General features: G+C 38.1%; 1 protein-coding gene across 1 annotated transcript; it reads right to left on the minus strand.

Annotated features, from left to right (window-relative positions):
* Positions 1 to 1,707: 1,707 nt before the first annotated feature.
* LOC115988955 (F-box/kelch-repeat protein At3g23880-like) lies at positions 1,708 to 19,047 on the minus strand. The gene is made up of 2 exons (XM_031112592.1): positions 18,156 to 19,047; positions 1,708 to 2,380 (listed from the first exon to the last, which is right to left on the minus strand). The coding sequence occupies exon 1, from the start codon at positions 18,892 to 18,894 to the stop codon at positions 18,157 to 18,159; it is 738 nt and encodes a 245-aa protein (XP_030968452.1). The 5' UTR covers positions 18,895 to 19,047; the 3' UTR covers positions 1,708 to 2,380; position 18,156.
* Positions 19,048 to 23,128: the final 4,081 nt, after the last annotated feature.

Consider the following 23,128-nt stretch of genomic DNA (forward strand, 5'->3'; position numbering starts at 1 on the left):
TGGAACATTCCTGTTTCATAAAACATAGCATGTAAATACTGAAAAAGACAAATACAAACAAAGTCCTTTCTTAGTGCTTCAAGCTCACCCAAACATATTACAAATATATTAATTTCAACTATATGGTAAATTTCTTTGGATGGTTGAAATGTGAGATATTCTTATATGACTCCTAGCTTAAGAGCAATGGAACATAATTAAACAAAACACAATGAAAAAAGAAGAAGATAAAAGCAAGATATGCTTATATGTCTCACAAATCAAGAACCTAGAATATTATTACCATGGCCAACAAATGAGAATTTTATTGCTAATTACAAAATATGGTACTTAGACAATTCCAAGTACCCGAAATTTACCATAAATCAACATAAACCAAAAAATCAGAATATATAACCAAACAATTCTTTATCAAAGCTTGCTAAACAAGTCAACAAAAACTGAAAACTGAATCTTTTTTATTTTTTGGGTTAGTAATAAGTTTTATTGATATCAAAATGGGACAACCTAGTACACAGGGAGTGTACAGGGGTCAACTAATCAAGTACAAAATTACAAGAATCAAGAAAATCAAGGAAAGAATAGAATGATTGGTTTTGCAAAGCAACCAACCATTCTAATAAAGTTCTAAAGAAGAATAACTTGAGGTCTAGTATGGATCTTTCGTTATCTTCAAAACATATACTATTTCTCTCTTTCCAAAAACACCACATTAAACAATGGGGGACACTTAACCATATATGATCATTTCAATGATGACCAAGCTTGCCTTGCCAGCAAGCTAGGATTGAACATAATTATCCAGAATTTGGGTCATACTTTTATGGATGCTGTGATAAGTTCATTGTAGAAGATACATTTGTGTCTACTATATACTTAGTGGTCAGCATGGAAAATGGACCCTTTGTACTAAGGTTTCAAACTTGGCATCAGTAATAACTAAGTTTTATTTATCAAGAAAACATGCGTCTACTATATAAACAAAAAATAGAGGGCTTCCTTCAGTTATGGACTTCCAATCCTCCTTGAGAACAACCATAGTAAAGATATTTACCCAAGAAATTAATTTTCTCGTACGCAAACTAAATGTTTGAAATCAGTTATTATAAGATATAGAGTGTTACCCTTTCAGAAACAACAGCAAGAGCTTCCACCATTGAATTTTGAGTTATCATTGGTGAGTTGTATACTTAAGAAAGCAGTCACCTCTCAGCAAGTACGTATCTACTTAAGAAAGCAGTCACATAGTCTGATAGTCTACAAGCATTAGTATCACGCCATTTGGGTTGAAGTAAAAAATAAAGGGAATTGATCATTCTAACAGGCAAAGAAAATTTCAAAATCCGGGCTTTTCTTGAACCGTAGAACTCCCAATGGTGTGACCCATTTCTTATGAAAATGTGCTCTAGCCCAGAATGCTTTAGTTGTTTCTCAACCCAGGTTGGTTCGTAATCTTTTTCTGATCACAATATCTTTCTCTTCTCGCAATATACCCAAAAAGAAAAAAAGAATGTATATATATATATATATATATTTTCTTGACAGGTGAATTTTTACCCACTTGAGTACTCAATGCTACAAAATATATATATATATATTGAATATTTACAGTATATCATGAATTATATAGCTGTAGTCATTGTGTCTTTCTCCCAGCAATCACGGCACTTTTGTTAACATTGTACCTATAATGAAAAAAATATATATAATTCAAATTCATTAGTCAATTCTAGCATATGATATCGTAGATTCTCTGCATCCAAACTTGTCCATACTTTGCTCCCCCTATGCTCATTAGCTCTTTAGAGTTTTTAGGCAGATAGTGCAATGGAAAGGAAAAGAATTCTTTCCGTTGCATTGAAACCACCCTTCCTATGGAGAAGGAAGGTACCATGTAATTGACATATGCATATTCCCTCTTATATCATGTGGATTCCATCAGAGCGTACATATTGTCAGAGGGATTATGCAAATATCCAATGTACAAAATAATCATTGCTTCATGTGGCAGACCACAAAAAAGCAAACGGTTTTCTCTATACTATTATCTTGCTCATGCTTAAGCAAAACAAAAAACATAAAGAAACAGGGAGAAATAAAAAGAATCCCAACAAACAAACAATGAAATTTCAAGGGGATGGGAAGGATGCTTAAGATTAGTATAAACTATACAAGGATAGGAAATACTTTCAATAGTGCTCCTCCAATCTTAGCTAGGCAACAGAAAATCATTCAGACAAACAGGTACAACTAATACCATATACTGAAAGCAGCTCTAATTAGCACTCTAGGTGTAACTCTTTATTATATTACCAAAGAATGAAGCCTGAATCAAAATATAATATCACCATGATGATGTCCAGTAACACTCCTTGCACACCTGTTGAACCAACAATGCAGGGTGAGAAAAGACAAGGAAAAAAAAAAACACACTAGTCTGGTGATAGCAAGTTTTTCTTCCAACAGAACATTAATGCTTTCCTGTGAACAAAAGCTTGGAAAAAACGCTATGATGCTTGTTTCAGGGAAAATGGAATATCCTTGGGGTTTTCATTTCTACTTCAAAGAGATGTAGCAGTAGAGATGTAGAGTAATAGCGTATTAACATTCTAAACCACAAACTATTCTGGACAAGCATACTTAGTGGAAACTAAAGATAACAAGACAATCATGTATATATGTACACAAATGAGATACTTAAGACCCAAATATATACATGTAAAAGGAGTGCATATATTTTCAGATGTCTTTAACATTTCTATCACTTGATCAAGGCGTTGTCATTTGTGAACTCCTCCACAGAAGTTGTTGGTTTAATTCCTTTCTTTCCCTTTATTTTTTTATTTTTTTTTTTTGTAAGTAGCTTTATTAAGAAAAGGATAAATCTTATTTACACAGGATATGCACAAAAAGGTTTATGTAAGAATGAAAACCTAAAATCCTAAGGATCTACTGGACCCGGATACCTGCCAGATCAGATCATCTTGTAAGCATCCAGAGCAAGCTTCCTTTGATTGAGTTGAAACAGGAAGGCAGAGCCTTATGGTTTACCTCCTCTCATAATTGTGCTGACACTTGAAAGGAGATTGAAGAATATTTTGTTAACCACTTTAAAGAGTTGTTTCAAACTTCAAATCCCTAATTCCCTAGTGATTTGGATAGTCCTATTTCTCCTTGTATTTCCCAAGTTGAAAAAGAGGAGATTGCTAGAATCCCCACTGGAGATGAGAATAGGAGTGCTGTTTTTGAGATGAATCCATTAAAAGCCCCTGGGCCAGATGGGCCAGGCCTATTCTTTAGGCATTACTGGGGTTTCATGGGCAGCCAATTAGTGGAAGCAGTCCAAAGTTTTTTTAGAGAAGGATGGATGCTTAAGGAGTTATATCAAACGTACATTACTCTGATCCCCAAGGTGCAGGGAGCTTGTAACTTTGCTCAATTCAGACCAATAAGCCTGTGTAATTTCAGCTACAAAGTAATCACAAAGATTTTGGTGGCTAGATTAGGACCTCTACTGCATAAGCTGATTGATCTGGCTCAAGTTGCTTTTATCCCTAACAGAAATATTACGGAGAATGTAGTGTGGGCAAAGGAAGTTGTGCACTGTTTTAAGCACACAAATTAGAAGCAGCGGTACCTGGGAATCCAGTTAAACTTCCAAAAAGCATATGATAAAATGGAGTGGGCTTTCCTTGCAGCAGCGTTGAGTAATTTTGGATTTAGTCAGCAAGTAATAAAATTGATTCATTAGTCTATATCAACTGTTGATTTTTCTCTACTGTTAAATGGGGGCATTGGAGATAGTCTCTCCATCCAGAGGTCTAAGACAAAGTGATCCGCTATCTCCATATCTGTTTATAATGAGAAGTGAAGTTCTTGCAAGGTTGATTAATAGAGAAGTCAATAACAGGAAAATCAATGGGGTTAAAGTTTCATACTCAGCTCCAGAAATTTCAAAGTTGTTTTATGCAGATGATGTAACTCTTTTCAGCAAGACAAAAAATAGGGTAGATTAATGCCTTAATGAATTGTACTAATACTTATTGTGCGTGTTCAGGACAAAGCATTAATTTGGAGAAGTCAGGAGTTTTTGCTTCAAAAGGGGTGCACCAAAAATTCCTCCGTCAGGTTAAGTACCTTTGGGGGTTGAGGAAGCTCTCTCAGGGAGCTAAATATCTTGGAGTACCTTTGTTTTTGTCAAGTAACAGGAAAAAGGATTTTTTCTACTTAAAGGAAAAAGGAGAGTCTAGTATTGGGCGTTGGAAAAAAAGGGCCTATCTTAGTCGGGAAGGGCAATTCTTATTTCCTCGGTAGCTCAAGCAACCCAACATACTCTATAATGGTCTTCCAAATCCACAAAGGGATTTGTGACGAGATGGAGGCCCTGATAAGAAAATTCTGGAGGAATCCGAAGACTGAATCAAAGAACTTCTTTGCACCAAAAGCTTGGGCATCATTATGTTGCTCTAAGAAAGACGGGGGGCTGGGATTTAGATCTCTCTTAGAGTTTAATCTAGCCCTGCTTGCAAAGTTTGTTTGGTGGATTTTGACAAATAAGGATTGTTTGTGTGTCCAAGTTTTAAGGGCAATATAAAGTTGGGAGAAATTGGCTTTGGAAAAATTCATCAAAAGGCAGCTCATGGACTTGGAAAAGCACTGAAGCAGCAAAAATATTATTGCTGGGAAGTGCTTGTAAGGTAGTGCTGAATGGTGAAAATACTTTAGTTTGGGAGGATCCGTGGATTACAGACCTTCAAGAGTATAAACCAAGACCGACATCTCAAAAGAGTACTCAGGTATGTATGTTGCTTTCACATCTAATGAATCAATCTAAATCAGATTGGGAGGTTGATTTATTGAAAAATCTGTTTTATGGAGACTCTGTCAAGGCTTTTCTAATATTCTAAATATTCCCATCAGACCATGCAATCAAGAAGACAAGTGACTGCGGACCAAAAATGTGAATGGCTCTTTCTCGGTAAGATATGCGTATTGGGAAAGTATTAATCTAGAGGCATCAAGTAGGCCACCTCCAGTGTTTGGAAGGATATGGAAATCAAAGATTCTTGAAAGACTTAAAATGATGCTTTGGAGAGTAGCTTTGGACATTCTTCCCACAAAAGAAAAACTGAGCAGGTTTGCAACAGAACCAGATTTATCTTCTTTGTGTGGTCACCCTCCTGAATCCTCACTACATATTTTTGTTGAATGTCACATATCTAGAGCCCTATGGTTTGGTAGCCCTTGGGATTTTAGAATTGATAAAAATCAGGTAAATTCAACAACGCAAATTGTGGAAATTTTTCTTGACCCTCCTGAGGAATGGGTTTCAGATGACCAAGAGAGAGTGAGATTTTTATTATATGGTGCCTTGGTTGTAGATTTTGTATGGAGATGCAGAAACAAATCCCTCCGTGAGGATAGAGTCTTAGATTACTATAACCTTTGTACAGGTTTGAAGAAAATATATCTTGAGCATTGGCATGGCAGGTGATTCAGTGGTCTGGCAGGTATAGTCACCCTAGAGGCACTGTATCATGGTCCTCTCCAATTCAAGGATGGTTTAAAGTAAATGTTGACGCAGCAGTGGGAATAATTGTTCTTTCATCACTGCTGTGGCAGGAGATTGTAGAGGGAGGTTGGTTTTTGCCCACCCAAAAAAGGTTAAAGCCACTCTCCCTCTCCAAGCAGAAGCTGAAGCTTTTAATTGGGCAACTCATCTGGTAGGAAGTTATAATTTTCCAAGAGCTGTGACTGAAGGGGACTCAAAAAATTGCGTGAATGCTTTGAAGAATCCAGAAAAGTTAAGTTGCTGGAGACTTGAAGCTATTATGGCTGATACTGCTTTTAAGGCATCTCAAGCTCCAACCATTTTGTTTAAATGGGTACCAAGGGAAGCAAATAAAGCAGCCCATGCTCTTGCCAAGTTGTCCTTAAAGTCTTCTAGTGCAGGGTGTCCTGATGTTTTGTTTGTCCCTGATGTTGTTGTAAATATTATCAGGGAGGAACAGCTCCTCGATTGAGGGATTGCTTCCTTTTTGGTTTTGCTTGTCCTGCTGTTTGTGGTTTTAATAAAATTTTATTTCTATCAGAAAAGGAAAAAGAAAAAAGAGAGAGCTAAAGGTTGAACGGCGGAATCTGTTGTGGTCTAGACTAGCTATCCCAGGGCACTCCTTTGTTGGTCAGATGGCTATCCTGAACAAGCTCCCAACAAAAGACAGAATGCTTCAATGGGGGCTTGCTGTGGGCAGCATGTGTGTTTTTTGCAGGTATAGTATTGAAGATAGAGACCACCTCTTTTTTCAATGCTCAATCACCAAGAGAATTTGGGATAACATCATGGGCCTTTGCTTAGTGTCAGATGCCAAGACTTACGGGAAGGAATTAGTAAACTGGGGTACTACTCAACTAAAAGGAAGGGTATTTAGAACCCTGCAATGTAAGTTAGCTTGGTGGGCTACTGTCTACCAGTTGTGTGAACAAAGAAATGTTTTTTACATGCAGGGAAGATCTATAGAAGAACAGCTCATTGGAATTATTAAAAAGAACGTTAAAGGAAGAATGAGAGTAATAAGTTCAACTGCAATTCAGTGTTCAATCAGAGTGCCTTTCCGCAGATGGGAGATCAATTATGCCCTGCCCCCCATTCCCTGCCTTGAAGTTGATTTCGGTTGAGTTAGAATTAACTGATACTAAGTCTGTATATTAGTTGCGGTCTTGTTTGCCTAATATGGCTTATGTTAGGTGAGTATAGCCCACTGTGGTTTTGTGCTTAGATAAACATTGTTCTGTTGCTGTGTCGCAGCTTTGGCTATGCAGTATAGGTTATCTGCTGAATCAATAATATGCTGCTTTTGTATCATTTGTTATTGAGGTGTACAATCAAAGTCTTACTGATTCATCAAAACAAAACAAAACCAAGAAGATCTACAACTTTGAAAAGGAAGTAGTGATGTGATACTGCCAACAGAAAATATCCACCCATAAAAGGATCCTAGAAATAAAGAATTGGCAAAGCATAGAAATCTCAACACAGTTGGGTGTACAATTATTACACTCCAAACAGTTTATTTGATAGGAGAGTTGCATTCCACTTTGTTTACTTCACTCTTAATGCTTGAAAAATAAAATTAATTCTATAGAATTATTTTCCTTGGTATAACTGCTTCTTGATAAAACCAGGTTTTTCAACTCCCTTGCATTAGTCACCAACTCCCTCCCTTCCAAGGATTTCATATTCTAACTCCCATGACCCTTAACAAATTGAATATCAACTGAGTTGTACATGCTAGGCAGCAATTAAATCTATAGCCCAGTGGCAAGTACTTCAGAAAGAACCCTACCAACTAACAACAGATTTTATCTCCCATATGAATTAATAGGTAAGTACCATGGTCAAACAAGGAAAACTAAAAGAAGTTGAAGGCACTAACTATATATAAGCCACTAGTACTAGATAGCGTCCATCAAAATAATCAAAAACTCCTTCAAAGCCAAATAATGTTTTATGATCAACATAAAATATAAGTTCCCAAGAAGATTATACGGAAATTTCGTGTCCAAATTGTCCTACAAAAATTGATTTTTATTTTTTAAGCCAATCAATAGAAAGAATATGATCAGTGAAAAGGAATAGAACCAACTTATGCCAATGATAACGCATGTTTGATTAATGGAGAACTCAATTTTACTTATCAAGTTATCATGGCCCATTAGGATGAGGGAGGGTTCCTCACCTGAAAACCCAGATCCCAATTAAGAAAAAGGAAGAAAAAAATGGTAAATTCAAGTGTCACCCCATCTAGACAGTTTAACATTGTTGCACACAATGAAGTCATTCCTATTTCCTATATCTTGAACATAATCTTCCCAAGGCCAAAGCCAACGAATAACAACCAATTACTTAATTTTCTTAGTTTTATTTAATTCAACTTCATGTTATAATTTATATTATGAATGATTGAGTCTATAGTGTTTAAACCAATTTTTTAAATAAAAAAATAAAATTCCACCAATTTGATTTCTGCCAAATAACCTTTACATTACATATGAATGAATGCCATCTAATATCATAATTTTTTATTGATCCACATCAAACCAGTTAATGTCAACAAAATGGCTCTTGAATAAAATTTAACACAATAATGTATTGATAACACTCAAAACCAATGTTTAGGACCACAATTTTATAAAAAAAGGCAGCACAATTGAAACATACCTCATTGATTCACCTCCTCTTGGTCTTCACCATCGTCCTCGTTTGTTTCCCAAAACTCAGTGTAGAGAGTAACTTGTAACGATCCCTTAAGCCCATCGAATGGAAAAATCTTGCCCGTGTTTGTAGAAGGATCATACAAGACCAGCTGCCCTTCTTTGCTCTCCATAAACATCTTTCCATACCCCCAAAATCCCAATGGCCTTTCCAAATCCAAAGAGGGTCCAATTCTAATAAGCTTAGTCCACGACTCCCTAACCCCAAATTCAAACAAAACCCATATATCAAAACACAACATCTCCACCTCCTTCCCCAAAGGATAAACCAGCATAGCAATAGACCCGTTCAACGCGGTGAGAGTCGTCTTCCAACTGGAGTAATCCCCAATAACACAAGCGTCCGGAAATGAAGTAGACTTGAATACCTCCCTAGCAAAGTCGAAGCGAACAATCTTCTCATCCTCATTATTATCTAATGGAAGCGGCGTCGCGCACCAGAAAAAGTTCACATTACAAATATATTAATTTCAACTACATGGTAAATTTCTTTGGATGGTTGAAATGTGGCTCCTACCTTAAGAGCAATTGAACATAATTAAACAAAACACAATGAAAAAAAAAAGATAAAAGCAAGATATGCTTATATATCTCACAAATCAAGAACCTACAATATTATTACCATGGCCAACAAATGAGAATTCTATTGCTAATTACAAAATATGGTACTTAGACAATTCCAAGTACCCGAAATTTACCATAAATCAGCATAAACCAAAAAATCAGAATATATAACCAAACGATTCTTTATCAAAGTTTGCTAAACAAGTCAACTGAAAACTGAAAACTGTCAAGGCTTTTCTAATATTCTAAATATTCCCATCAGACCATGCAATCAAGAAGACAAGTGACTGCGGACCAAAAATGTGAATGGCTCTTTCTCGGTAAGATCTGCGTATTGGGAAAGTATTAATCTAGAGGCATCAAGTAGGCCACCTCCAGTGTTTGGAAGGATATGGAAATCAAAGATTCTTGAAAGACTTAAAATGATGCTTTGGAGAGTAGCTTTGGACATTCTTCCCACAAAAGAAAAACTGAGCAGGTTTGCAACAGAACCAGATTTATCTTCTTTGTGTGGTCACCCTCCTGAATCCTCACTACATATTTTTGTTGAATGTCACATATCTAAAGCCCTATGGTTTGGTAGCCCTTGGTGATGCAAGACAACCTAGGCTTCCCACCTAGATTAGTCCCACCGTAAAACCTTAGGCTTCCCACCTAAGGTGTTTGGAATCACCACCAAACAAATCAATGAAAATAATCTCAATAATAATGATAATCTGTAAAATACAAAAGGAACCGTCTGGAGCTTTATATACAGCTTCCAGGAATCATAATGATAAAGATAAACTCTCCTAAACAAATCCTAAACAATCTCAAATACTAATCCAATACTAAAGATAAACCCAAATAAAGATAACATAAATGATAAAGATAATCTCCACAGATGTGTCATCGTGTGGTGTCCGCACCAACTCCCCTGGGGTGGGAGAAACTCGACCCCGTCGAGTAAAGCTCATAAGGATCAAGTGACATCAGAACAAACTCCATCAAGCCACAAGCTCACTGGATCAGCATGGCGCCTCCGTCGACGCTCATATGTGCGAGTGATAGGAGGTAGAGATGAGGTGGTAGCAAGTGTATCCAAGTAAGCCTCCAAAAGAGCAGGATCAAGCTGCTGCAACTCCTCTCTGGTGATCCATGTACAGTCAGAATCAGGCCGTCCTCGCCAACGAACCAAGAAGCGCTGAACTGTTCCATCCCTAGTGAAAAGAGACTGCTCATCCAAAATAACATCAATAATATCTTTATGTACCTTTTGGAAACAAGATGGTGTAGGGCTAGGGATAGGGTTAGCCAAAGAAGAAAAGAGAGGATCATCAAAAGGGTCATAGGGAATAACTGCTGGACCTTTAAAAGCAAGTAAATCAGCAATATTAAAAGTAGAACTAATACCATAATCTGAGGGTATATCAATCACATAAGCATTAGGTCCAAGTTTCTTTAATACCTTGAATGGGCCAGCACTGCGGGCCTGCAGTTTCTTAACGGTTCCTGAAGGATACCGTTCAGGCCTGATACGAATCATAACATAATCTCCTACATCAAAGTCTAACTGACGTCGATGTAAATCAGCCTGAGTCTTATACTTAAGATTACTAGCATGAATTCGTTTGTTGATCTCTTTATGCAGCTCATGCATGTGACTAGCAAACTCTACTGCAGACACAGAAACCCTATCATGTGAGGACATTGGGAGAAGGTCTAAAGGTCTCCTAGGTGTATAACCATGAACAACTTCAAATGGGCTCATACCTGTGGACCTATTGATTGAGTTATTGTAAGCAAATTGGGCTATAGGAAGTATAGATTCCCAAGTCTTACCATTCTCACCTATGAGACACCTTAAAAGATTTCCTAGACTCCTATTGACAACCTCAGTTTGACTATCAGTTTGAGGATGGTATGCTGTGGAGAATTTCAACTTTGTTCCCATCATGTGCCAAAGGGTCTTCCAAAAATAGCTCATGAATTTAACATCCCTATCTGACACAATTGATTTAGGCAACCCATACAACTTAACAATCTCATCAAAGAAAATCTTGGCAACCTTGGATGCATCAGAAGTCTTAGAGCATGGAAGAAAGTGAGCCATCTTAGAGAACCGGTCTACCACTACAAGGATGGAATCAAACTTCCTAAGGGTACGGGGAAGACCTAGTATAAAGTCCATGCTGATATCCTCCCAAGGACGGTATGGAACTGGTAAAGGAGTGTAAAGGCCAGTATTTTGCTTGCAATGCTTAGCCAGTTGACATTGACGACATTGACCAATTATTTTGGCAACATCCCTCTTAAGGCTTGGCCAATAGAACTGCCTCTCTACCTCTTCAATTGTCTTATCACGTCCAAAATGTCCTGAAAGTCCTCCCGCGTGTACTTCCCAAACCAAAAAGTCTCTAACTGATGTGCGGGGGATACAAAGCTTATTGGCTTTAAACAAGTAGCCATCTCGGAGGATAAAATCATCAACAACCTGAAGATGCTCAGTCTTGAGTGTAGTGTACACTTCTCCAAAATCTGGGCAAGATTCATACTCTTCTTGCAACTTCTCAAACCCTATGACTTTTGTGCTCATCACAGAAAGTAAGGTGATTCGGCGACTCAAAGCATCAGCTACCTTATTCTCAACACCAGATTTATGTCTCAAAACAAAAGAGAATCTTTGCAAAAACTCAACCCAAGGGACATGCCGAGCATTTAATTTCTTTTGGGAATTGATGTGGCGGAGAGCATCATGATCTGAATAAATGACAAACTCATGGGGTGTCAAATAATGGCTCCAATATCTTAAAGCTTGTACCACAGCATAGAGTTCTTTGTCATATGTTGAATACTTCTTCTTAGCCTCATTTAATTTCTCACTAAAGTAAGCTATAGGGTGACAATCTTGGCTAAGAACTCCTCCTATGCCTACACCAGACGCATCACATTCCACTTCAAAGACCTTATCAAAGTCTGGTAGGCGCATCACCGGTGCTTCTGTCATCTTCTTCTTGATTTCTTGAAATGCTTTACCAGCAGCATTGGACCATTGGAATTCGCCTTGCTTCATACAATCAGTGATTGGTGTCATGATTGTACTAAATCCACGTATGAAGCGGCGATAGAAAGTTGCAAGCCCATGAAAACTGCGAACCTCATGAATGTTCTTGGGTTCGGGCCAATCCACTATGGCTTTGACCTTTTGTGGGTCAGCAGAAACTCCTTTAGATGAAACCACAAAACCTAAGAAAATGACACTATCTGTGAAGAAAGAGCATTTCTTTAGGTTGGCATACAAGTTTTCTCTCCTCAAAGTGGAACAAACTTGTTTAAGATGGTCCAAATGTTGCTCTTTTGAGTTACTATAAATGAGGATGTCATCAAAGTACACTACCACAAATTTGCCCATGAAAGGCCTTAGTACTTGTGTCATCATTCTCATAAAAGTACTAGGAGCATTTGATAACCCAAAAGGCATCACAAGCCACTCATATAGACCATCCTTTGTCTTAAAAGCAGTCTTCCATTCATCACCTGGGCGAATCCTAATCTGGTGGTATCCACTTTTCAAATCAATCTTCGAAAAGATTGTGGCTCCTGACATCATATCAAACATATCATCTAACCTAGGGATAGGAAAACGATACTTCACAGTTATCTTATTGATTGCGCGACTATCCACGCACATTCTCCAGGATCCATCTTTCTTTGGGGTCAAGAGTGCAGGGACTGCACATGGGCTTAAGCTTTCACGCACAAATCCTTTGTGCAAGAGCTCATCCACTTGTCTAACCATCTCATCATGTTGAGGAGGGCTCATTCTATAGTGGGGCAAATTTGGGAGTGCTGCTCCCGGGACAAGATCTATGGCGTGTTGAATATCACACATAGGAGGCAATTGATTTGGAAGCTCCTTAGGGAAAACATCTTGGAACTCTTGAAGCACTGACCGTATTTCTTTTCTTGGTTCTTCAAAGTTGTCTAGTGCAATTTCCTTAACAACCAAAGCAAAGATGATGGAGTCTTGATTGACAGCTCTTTCAAGTTCTTTTGGACTAATGAGGTTCATACTTTGCTTTTTGGGCTCTTCTCTAGCCTTACTTGCGCTAACAAACTTAGTTTTGACTGGGTTAAGCTTAATCCTTTGTCCATTGTGCATGAAGGAACAAGAGTTCAAGCGACCATAAAGAGTGACATCTAAATCATAGAGCCATGGTCGTCCCAAAATTATGTGTCCTACATCCATTGGAATCACATCACATGAAATCTGAGCCTTGTATGAGAGGATATTAATAGGAACAAGACACCTATCCTTGATGGTGATAGATGAATCATCTACCCAAGAAACCTTATAAGGCTTAGGATGGGCAACTAACTTCAAACCTAGGAGGGAGACAAGTTTAGAAGAAACTGCATTAATGCAACTTCCACTGTCAATGATAACCTTGCAATTTGTGGTTCCACACTTGACAAAGGTTTGGAAGATAGTATTTCTTTTCCAATCATCACTTTCTTCGGACTGTGCTAGAGCACACCTAACAACACTCATTACAGGAGTATCAAGACTACCTTTGTTGAGGTTATCAAAAGATGGTAGGGCTCTAATGCAAGCTAATTGGGTGGGATCATTCTCTCCTATTTCTACAATATCTTCAATGTTAGGCTCATAGACTACTTCTTCTACCTCTTCCTCTCCATCCAATTCTTCAATCAACAAAGTCTTATTAGGACATTGGGCAGCCATATGACCAAAGCCTTGACACTTAAAGCACTGGATTCTAGAATTTGGCCTAAATGTCTCTCTAACCACACTCTTCCCTTTGTCTTCTGAGCGTAAGGGCCTATTGTTGGGATTGGGTCTAGTTTGAGGACCTTGTTGGTATCTACCCTGAGGATTTTCTTCTATGTGTAAGGGTCTGTTGTTGAGATAAGGCCTATTTTGGGTACCTTGGAGGTATCTACCTTGGGGGCCATCAAAATAGTTGAGATTTGTCGAGCCACCAATTCTCTTTGAAGATCATAATTGAGACCTTTCCTAAATCTACTCAAGGTAATTGGCTCATCCTCAGTTGCATTGCTACGTATCCTGTATTCTTCAAATTGTTCTACATACTCAGTAGCAGACCTATTGTCTTGTCTCAAATCATGCCATTGATCCAACAAGTTGCCTTGATGAGAGACTGGGAAGTACTTTTCATTGAGCTTGGCCTTCATTTCTTCCCAAAGAGTTATGGGTGGTTGGCGGGTCTTACGGAGGTGGTTGACAACACTATCCCAATGGAGTTTTGCTCTTCCTACAAGTTTCATTTTGGCAAACCTAACCTTTCTATCCTCAGACAGTTCATACCACTCAAAAAAATGATCCATCTCTCGCACCCAATCATTGTAGACCTGAGGGTTCCTAACACCATCGAAGGTAGGGGCCTCTACTTTGATATGCTTAGCGGAGTTGTCTTCATTGTCTCTATGGTCTTGCCTAGGGTGAGGGCCATGCCTATTATTATTTCTTCCATTATGTGCATTTTCCTCGTCATACCTAGCCTCTAAGTGGCCTAGACGGGCAGTAAGCTCTGCAATGGCTTGTCTTAATTCATCTTGGGGAGGGGGATCCATGTTTAGGCGGGATTGTGGACTAGACTGGGGTTCAGAACTAGACTCTGATTTAGAACTAGTTACTAGACGACCACTACGCAAATGCATGCAAAGAGATCAACAAACTAATTCTAGCAAGTGAATAGTAAGGATAATACTCAAGTTAAATTATATGTGAAGAGAAGTCATGAATTCCAAATGTTGTTGCATTCAAGCAGTACTAGCTTCAACAAGAATTAAATTAAAAAGGACCTAATTATGACAATGTGATTAGGCTAGTTCAACCACTAATACTGAGAAGTAATTACTTTAAAGGATTTTTTTTTTTTTTTTGCTAAAATAAAATACTGAAAGAAAATAAACCAGCAGCTAAAATAATAAATTCATGTGAAAATTTAAGCAGAACAAAGGACAAAGGCAGTAGCATGTTACTGAAGGTAAAGTTTGAGGCATATAGTAAACATATTGATATTAAGTCTGAAAGTGCATTTCAATCCATTAAGTTTGGAAAGTCCACACCTTGGTTGGACTGACTTAACAATCTGGGCCTGACTAGACAGTGGGTCACGCTACTAGTCAATGGGGAAATTGGGCCTCACGTGTAGTGAAGTGGGAGTGAAAATTTGGTTTGTTGCTGTTGGTCTTCACGTGGAGTGCACTGGGCCCTTCTTGAAGCTTCTTCTTGACCTGATTTGAATTTTTTTTTTTTTTTTAAATATAATAATACAGTAAAGAGAGACTACAATATAAAACTAAAGTCTTATATGCCAAGTTCGGGATTTTTTAGAAAATAACAACAAAACCCAAACAATATCATTAGTTAGGAAACGTTTTAAACTATTTTGGTTTCTAGCAATTCGAGTTAAGGAGGGTCGATTTCTGGGTTTTTAGCTGAGGTTGGCGGAGTGGCCACGTAGGCAGAAATCGAGTTTAACTCTGTCGATTTCTAAGCCTGAAAAACGAGTTTAATGAACTCGGTTTCTAGGCTTGGAAACCGACAGCGTTGAACTCGATTTCCAGGCTTGAAAACCGAGTTTAATGAACTTGTTTTTCAGGCTTAGAAACCGACTCCTTTGAACTCGGTTTCTTTGTCTGCAGAACCACTCGTTCCTGACTGAAGAATCAGAAGGTGTAGGGAAGGTGCAGGGAAAAATTGACAAAACCAGTCGTTCCAACACTCAATAAGAACAAGAAAAAATGAATTGCAATTGATCAGAAGACTCAAGAACAAGGAAAAATGAAATCAGAAGGTGCAGGGAAGAAAAAATGAAATCAGAAGGTGCAGGGAAAAAATCAAATATACTCGCCTACGTTCAGTACTGCAGTAGCCTAACCGAGTCCAATGGACTCGGTTTCTATGACGACGACGGAGAGTGAGAGGCCGGAGCTGAGACTAAGACGGAGCGAGATGGAGGGCCGACGGCGATGGAGAAGGACGGAGCTGAAGAGAGGGAATGAGTGCGACAGAATGGCGACGGAGCCGGATCAGAAAGCGGAGCTGAGACCGATGGAATGGACGCACTGTGAGTGTGGGAGGGAATGAGAGAGTTTTGTTGAGTTCTACGTGTGGCAAAAGAAAATAGAAACCAAGTCCAGGACTTGATTTCTGTGTAGAAAAACCGAGTCTATTAGACTTGGTTTTTGTACATATAAACCGAGTCTAATAGACTCGTTTTTTATACACAGAAATCGAGTCCAACGGACTCGATTTCTATGTGTAAAAACCGAGTATATTAGACTCGGGTTGTATGCATAGAAATCGAGTTTATTTAACTCGATTTCTGTACGCCGTTTCCCCGCGTCATCTGCTGCAAAAAAGGAAAATCGAGTATACTAAACTCGATTTTACAACCCACAAATCGACTCCACCAAACTCGAATTGTTATAAACCAAAATAGTTTGAAACGTTTGCTAACTAATGATATTGTTTAGATTTTATAGTTATTTTCTAAAAAAATCCGCCAAGTTCAAAACTAAACACCGAAACTGAGAAAATAGAAACAACGTAAAACTCAAAGAGACGGCGGAGCAAACACGAAACAGCTTTGGAGTCGACGGTGAAGATATGGCTGGGCTCGTCGGCGATGACTGTCAGCGGCACTCGAAGGTGGAAATCGGAGCTGGTGAGTCAGATCTCGGAACCCGTGAAGCAGCATGGTGGGAGCGAAGGTGATGGCGTGTCGGCGGCGGGTTGTGCGATGGCGTCATGCTGTTGGTGGGATCGGCGGCTTTGATGTTGGGATTTCAACTCTCTTTTGTCTCTGTGTCTGATCTAGTGGGAGTGAAGTTGTGAATCTGAAATTTTTTTTTTTTTTTTTTTTGTTGGTTTATGGGTTCTGTGATCAGAGGCGGGCACGGATGGCGGTCAACGGTTTGGGAGGTGTTGCTGGTTTCTCTGTTGGCTTGGGAATGAAAAACTCATGTGGGGCTGCAGGGTATATACGGATTAGTTGATGAAAGACTCATGTGGGGCTTGGGAATGAAAAACTCATGTTGGGAATGAAAAACTCGTGTGGTGTCCGCACCACTTGGGGTTTTAGAATTGATAGAAATCAGGTAAATTCAACAACGTAAATTGTGGAAATTTTTCTTGACCCTCCTGAGGAATGGGTTTCAGATGACCAAGAGAGAGTGAGATTTTTATTATATGGTGCCTTGGTTGTAGATTTTGTATGGAGATGCAGAAACAAATCCCTCCGTGAGGATAGAGTCTTAGATTACTATAACCTTTGTACAGGTTTGAAGAAAATATATCTTGAGCATTGGCATGGCAGGTGATTCAGTGGTCTGGCAGGTATAGTCACCCTAGAGGCACTGTATCATGGTCCTCTCCAATTCAAGGATGGTTTAAAGTAAATGTTGACGCAGCAGTGGGAATAATTGTTCTTTCATCACTGCTGTGGCAGGAGATTGTAGAGGGAGGTTGGTTTTTGCCCACCCAAAAAAGGTTGAAGGCACTAACTATATATAAGCCACTAGTACTAGATAGCGTCCATCAAAATAATCAAAAACGCCTTCAAAGCCAAATAATGTTTTATGATCAACATAAAATATAAGTTCCCAAGAAGATTATACGGAAATTTCATGTCCAAATTGTCATACACAAAAATGATTTTTTTAAGCCAATCAATAGAAAGAATATGATTAGTGAAAATGAATAGAAACAACTTGTGCCAATGATAACGCACATTTGATTAATTGAGAACTCAATTTTACTTATCAAGTTATCAGGGCCCATGAGGATGAGGGAGGATTCCTCACCTGAAAACCCAGAGCCCAATTAAGAAATAGGAAGTAACAAAAGTAAATTCAAGTGTCACCCTATCTAGACAGTTTAACATTGTTGCACACAATGAAGTCATTCCTATTTCCTATATCTTGAACATAATCTTCCCAAGGCCAAAGCCAACAAATAACAAGCAATTACTTTATTTTCTTAGTTTTATTTAATTCAACTTCATGTCATCATTTATATTATGAATGATTGAGTCTATAGTGTTTAAACCAATTCTTTAAATAAAAAATATAATAAAATTCCACCAATTTGATTTCTGCCTAATATCCTTTACATTACATATAAATGAATACCATCTAATATCATAATTTTTTACGGATCCACATCAAACGAGCTAATGTCAACAAAATGGCTCTTAAATAAAATATTACACAATAATGTATTGATAACACTCAAAACCAACGTTTAGGACCACAATTTTATAAAAAAAGGCAGCACAATTGAACCATACCTCATTGATTCACTTCCTCATGGTCTTCACCATCGTCCTCGTTTTTTTCCCAAAACTCAGTGTAGAGAGCAACTTGTAACGATCCCTTAAGCCCATCAAATGGAAAAATCTTGCCTGTGTTTGTAGAAGGATCATACAAGACCAGCTGCCCTTCTTTGCTCTCCATAAACATCTTTCCATACCCCCAAAATCCCAATGGCCTTTCCAAATCCAAAGAGGGTCCAATTCTAATAAGCTTAGTCCACGACTCCCTAACACCAAATTCAAACAAAACCCATATATCAAAACACAACATCTCCACCTCCTTCCCAAAAGGATAAACCAGCATAGCAATAGACCCGTTCAACGCGGTGAGAGTCGTCTTCCAACTGGAGTAATCCCCAATAACACAAGCGTCCGGAAATGAAGTAGACTTGAATACCTCCCTAGCAAAGTCGAAGCGAACAATCTTCTCATCCTCATTATTATCTAATGGAAGCGGGGTCGCGCACCAGAAAAAGTTTCCATCCAAGTACATTGTGACCCTCGACTGTGTATGAATCCCATAAGGCACGCGAGCAACCTGAGGATCCAGCTGCCTCCACGAACCACTGCTGACGCTATACACTTCCGCTTCTTGACTTATATGAAGCAAATTGGTCGCGGACCTGAAATGAACATTGAGAAGCCTCACGACCTTGAAGTCATTGGATGTGGAATCGAATCCGAACCCAACACTGTGGAAATCGACATTGACCATTTCGCGAGGGGTTATAGGAGGGAGAGGCTCGAGCACTGATGACGTGGTGGGGTCCCAGAGGTAGATGGTGCTTGCGAAACAGAGACAGAGGAGACCATCGGAGGAGGAACCGACGATGTCGAGGTTGAGACCGTGGTTTGGTTGTGGGAGGTTAAGGATGACTACGGATGTGTATTCTGGATCGAGGTTGTCGTAGGATAGGAACGAGAATGTGTGCTTGGAGGTGTCGATTTTGTCTGTGGCTTTGACGAGGAAGAAGAAGGGTTATTGGGGTCTTCGGATTTAGAGATGAGAGTGGAGTGGTTGATGAGGTTTCGAGTGATCAAATCTGGAGTTCCGATGAGAGAGAGCCAGGTTTTGGAGACGCACTTGAATCGGATTAGGGATTTTGGAGGTAGGCGTGAGAGTATGTTTATCACCACTTCCTCAGGGAGATAGGTTGACATTGTACTGTGACTCTGCTATTGCTCGTAAGCTGTTTGTGGAATGGTGAAGGAGAAATAAGTTTGCAGATGGAGAGCAAATGAAGTGATTCTGAGCTTATCTGACCGGCTTAAAATTCCAAAATAAAAAATAAAATAAAAAAAATAAAAAGATAAATAAGAAAAACGGTAAGTTTGGAAACAACATATTTAGCTAGTTTGGTATTTGCTTATTTTATTAAAATTAAAATTTTTTTACTGAAAACACTTTAATTTGTAAATAAAGGTAAAAATTAGTTGAAATAGTATAGTACTCATGAGTAATACCAAAAAGTGTAGTGAGGTCCATGAATAATAACAAAAATAAGTTTAATAGTAAAATAAGCTATTTTTTTAATTTTTGCCAAACATACACTATGTAAAAGGTAAAAGGACCAATAAATAGTATCAAAAACTTTTTAAAAGTGAAAACTTTTTGCTGAAAGTACTATAAATAAAGTAAAAAGGTAAATGAAATAGTATAATATAACTCATGAATAGTATCAAAAAGTACAGTGGGACCATGAATATTAGCAAAAATAAGCTATATAGAAGAAAAAAAAAACTGGCATTTTAAGCCAATGCCAAATGCACACTTAGTTTCTTTACTTTTACTATAATTGTCTAATTGGTCTTTATTTAGAGTCACTATCAGTCGGTTCGAGTTAGGCTTGTGCCCAACTAGTAATGGAATATCATCGGATTTAGTAAGATCTTACTGAATTTTGCTTGGGTCGTTGATCAAATCGAGTTGCTCAAGTTTTGGAGGAGAGAACATACACTCAACCCTATAAAATCAAGTTTGAAAATTTTAAAGATGTTTATCTTGTCTTGTTATTTGGGAAATTAATAGGACATCATGTTAACAAAGAATGAATTTGAAAACCTTACAAACTTAGGGAAGTTTTGATTGTTTAAGGTTTTTGTGAAACTACTTGGATATAAACTATGTATTTGAAAGTATTGTAACCTGTGAGCTTCATGTTATTTTAACTCTATACCATGTGTGATTTTCCGGTGATCACCCAATTTGGTTTCTGTAATCTTTGTGAAAATGAAATCAAATCTAGGTCAGTGCCCTTTCACTTTGAATGATGCATTCTTCCCTGCTACCCATGACGGGAAGAGGTTCCTTGATTATGTGTGGGTGAGGCTGTTGCCCATCGGGCCAAAAGACTACATACAAAAGAGGTCCTATTTGACGTGTTCTCCCTACTACCCATGAGAGGAGAGACAAAACCTTGAGAGTATGAGTAAGGCTACTGCCCATGGGGTCGAGAGACTACATACCAGAGAGGACAATATCATGCCAATTGTGCATGGATTAACTGGTCTATGTGATAGTTTGGTATATTTGTGATCATTTGCCTTTTGTTAGATTTTATGGCTTCAAAAATTATATTGTCAGTGCTCACAGATTATAGTATATAGTTTCAGGGTATTTACTTTGAGAAACTTTGTATTTCATTATTCAATCATTCTTGTCATATTATTATTATTCAAAATAAAACTTGCATTTCCCCCACCCCATTAATTATGCTACTTACTAAACTCTGTCTCATCCCATTATTTTACAAAATTTTTAGAGTAGGCAATGATTGTTTTGAGACAGCTTTTTGGTGGCTAGTAGTAGTTAGACTAACTACTGATGAAGGCCGAACTTTTGTAATGGAGATATTTAGATGATGTATATCCTAAAATAGGCTTGACTCATTCTTTTGTATATTATAGTGGTTATGACTTTATTTCCACTAATGGGACAAGTTAAATGATATGTAATTGTATTTATTTAAACCTCCATCCTTTTATGGCCAATGGTCCTTATAATTATTGCATAGAGTTTTGACTTACTTTGAGAGTATCATTGATGAAATTTTTATTATAATTCTTGATATTGGTACTTTGATAATGAATTTTGGATTGAATTGTCAAAAAGGAAAAATCTACAGGTACTTTTGAAATGTTTTTCTCAGGCTTTGGACCCTTTTGGGTTTGGGGCGTGACACATGTTCTCATGTTCTTGTCCATGCTTTCTATCTTTGAATAAAAACAATCAACATATCACATATATCAATCAATCACGGCACTATTTTTTTTTTCCTCCACTTCTCCAAATAAAAACAATCAACATATCAAATATATATCAATCAGGGCATATAAGAAATAAATCTCGGCACACATACTGATATGAATAGCAATTCAAAATCCATGATTAATTGTGGTTAGCTCTGATACCACTAATAGATTTATGAAATCAATATGAAATAAAATTTTATATATTCATTCAAAGATCATTGTACTACACAACCATGGATTCTAAATAGAACAAAGTTGCGTACCTCTCTTAGCAACCCAAGCGTGTTGCCTCCCAAGGTATTCGTGTCTCTCTCTCTCTCTCTCTCTCTCTCTCTCTCTCTCTCTTTCTTTCTTAGTTTTCAAAAGACTGCAATATCACTTAGTAGTTTTGATGGGCAACTCTTGATATGATATTTTTTAAAATCTTATTTTTATTTAAGACTTCTAAAATCCAAGAGAGAGATTGGACATGGGATCCTAATCTTCAACTGTAAGATCAATCAATAACTTTTTTGAATGTTATTGACTTTTCAAAATTGTTTCTTAATTTTCTCAACCATATCAAGAAAATATTTGAACTTTTACAGATTGCAATAATGTCCATCAACACATTGCAATTGACTCTTGAAAATTAGAGAATTACTATAACGACCACACTCCACCTGTGTAGATATTATCCGCTTTGGAGCCTCATACCCCTCACAGTTTTGTTCTCCCCCAAAGAACACAACAGTGGGGGAAAATACCTCTACACATTAAAGGGAGGTCATTCCTTATAAACACATTTCCATGTACTTCCCTAGGCAATGTGAGATTTTGGAATGCAAGACCTCCCATTTTTGGGTCACTACAATCCACCCCCCTTACGAGCACATGCATCCTCACATATGGGGCCCACACTTCTGGCTAAGGCATGGCTCTGATACCATTTGTAACGACCACACCTTACCTGTATAAATATTGTCTGCTTTAGGGCCTCATATCCCTCATGGTTTTATTCTCCCCCAAAGAACACAGTAGTAGGGGAAAAGGCCTCTACACATTAAAAGGAGGTCATTCCTTATAAACACATTCCCATGTGCTTCCCTAGGCGATGTGGGATATAACCCCGCCCCAATTGTGTAGATATTATCCGCTTTGGGGCCCAAATCAATTTAATCCATTTAATTGTAGGCCTCCTTTGTAATTTACATATAATAATTAAATAGGTATCAAAGTTATGGGTTGTTACAGATGGTATCAGAGCCATGCCTTAGCTGGAAGTGTGGGCCCCACACGCAAGGACGCGTGTGCCTGTAAAGAGGGTGGATTGTAGTGACCCAAAAAAAAGGGGGGTCTTGCATTCCATGGAATCCCACATCGCCTAGGAAAGCACATGAGAATATATTTATAAGGAATGATCTCCTTTCAATATGTAGAAGCTTTTTCCCCCACTATTGTGTTCTTTGGAGGAGAACAAAATCGTGAGGGGTATGAGGCCCCAAAGCGGACAATATCTACACAATTGGGGCAAGGTCATTACAATTACATATGAGGTCCCATTATTTACAATTTTATATCCATGTCCTTCCACCACACTATATTCCCACAAGTCACTAGAACTAGATTAATATCATTGTCATGTCCCTAGCTTATGTAACTATTAATTTCTTGATTTCATAATTTTTATTGGACTCCAAAATATCTTTGAAAAAACT

The sequence above is a fragment of the Quercus lobata genome, chromosome 5 (assembly GCF_001633185.2).
Source record: "Quercus lobata isolate SW786 chromosome 5, ValleyOak3.0 Primary Assembly, whole genome shotgun sequence".
Lineage (NCBI taxonomy): Eukaryota > Viridiplantae > Streptophyta > Magnoliopsida > Fagales > Fagaceae > Quercus > Quercus lobata.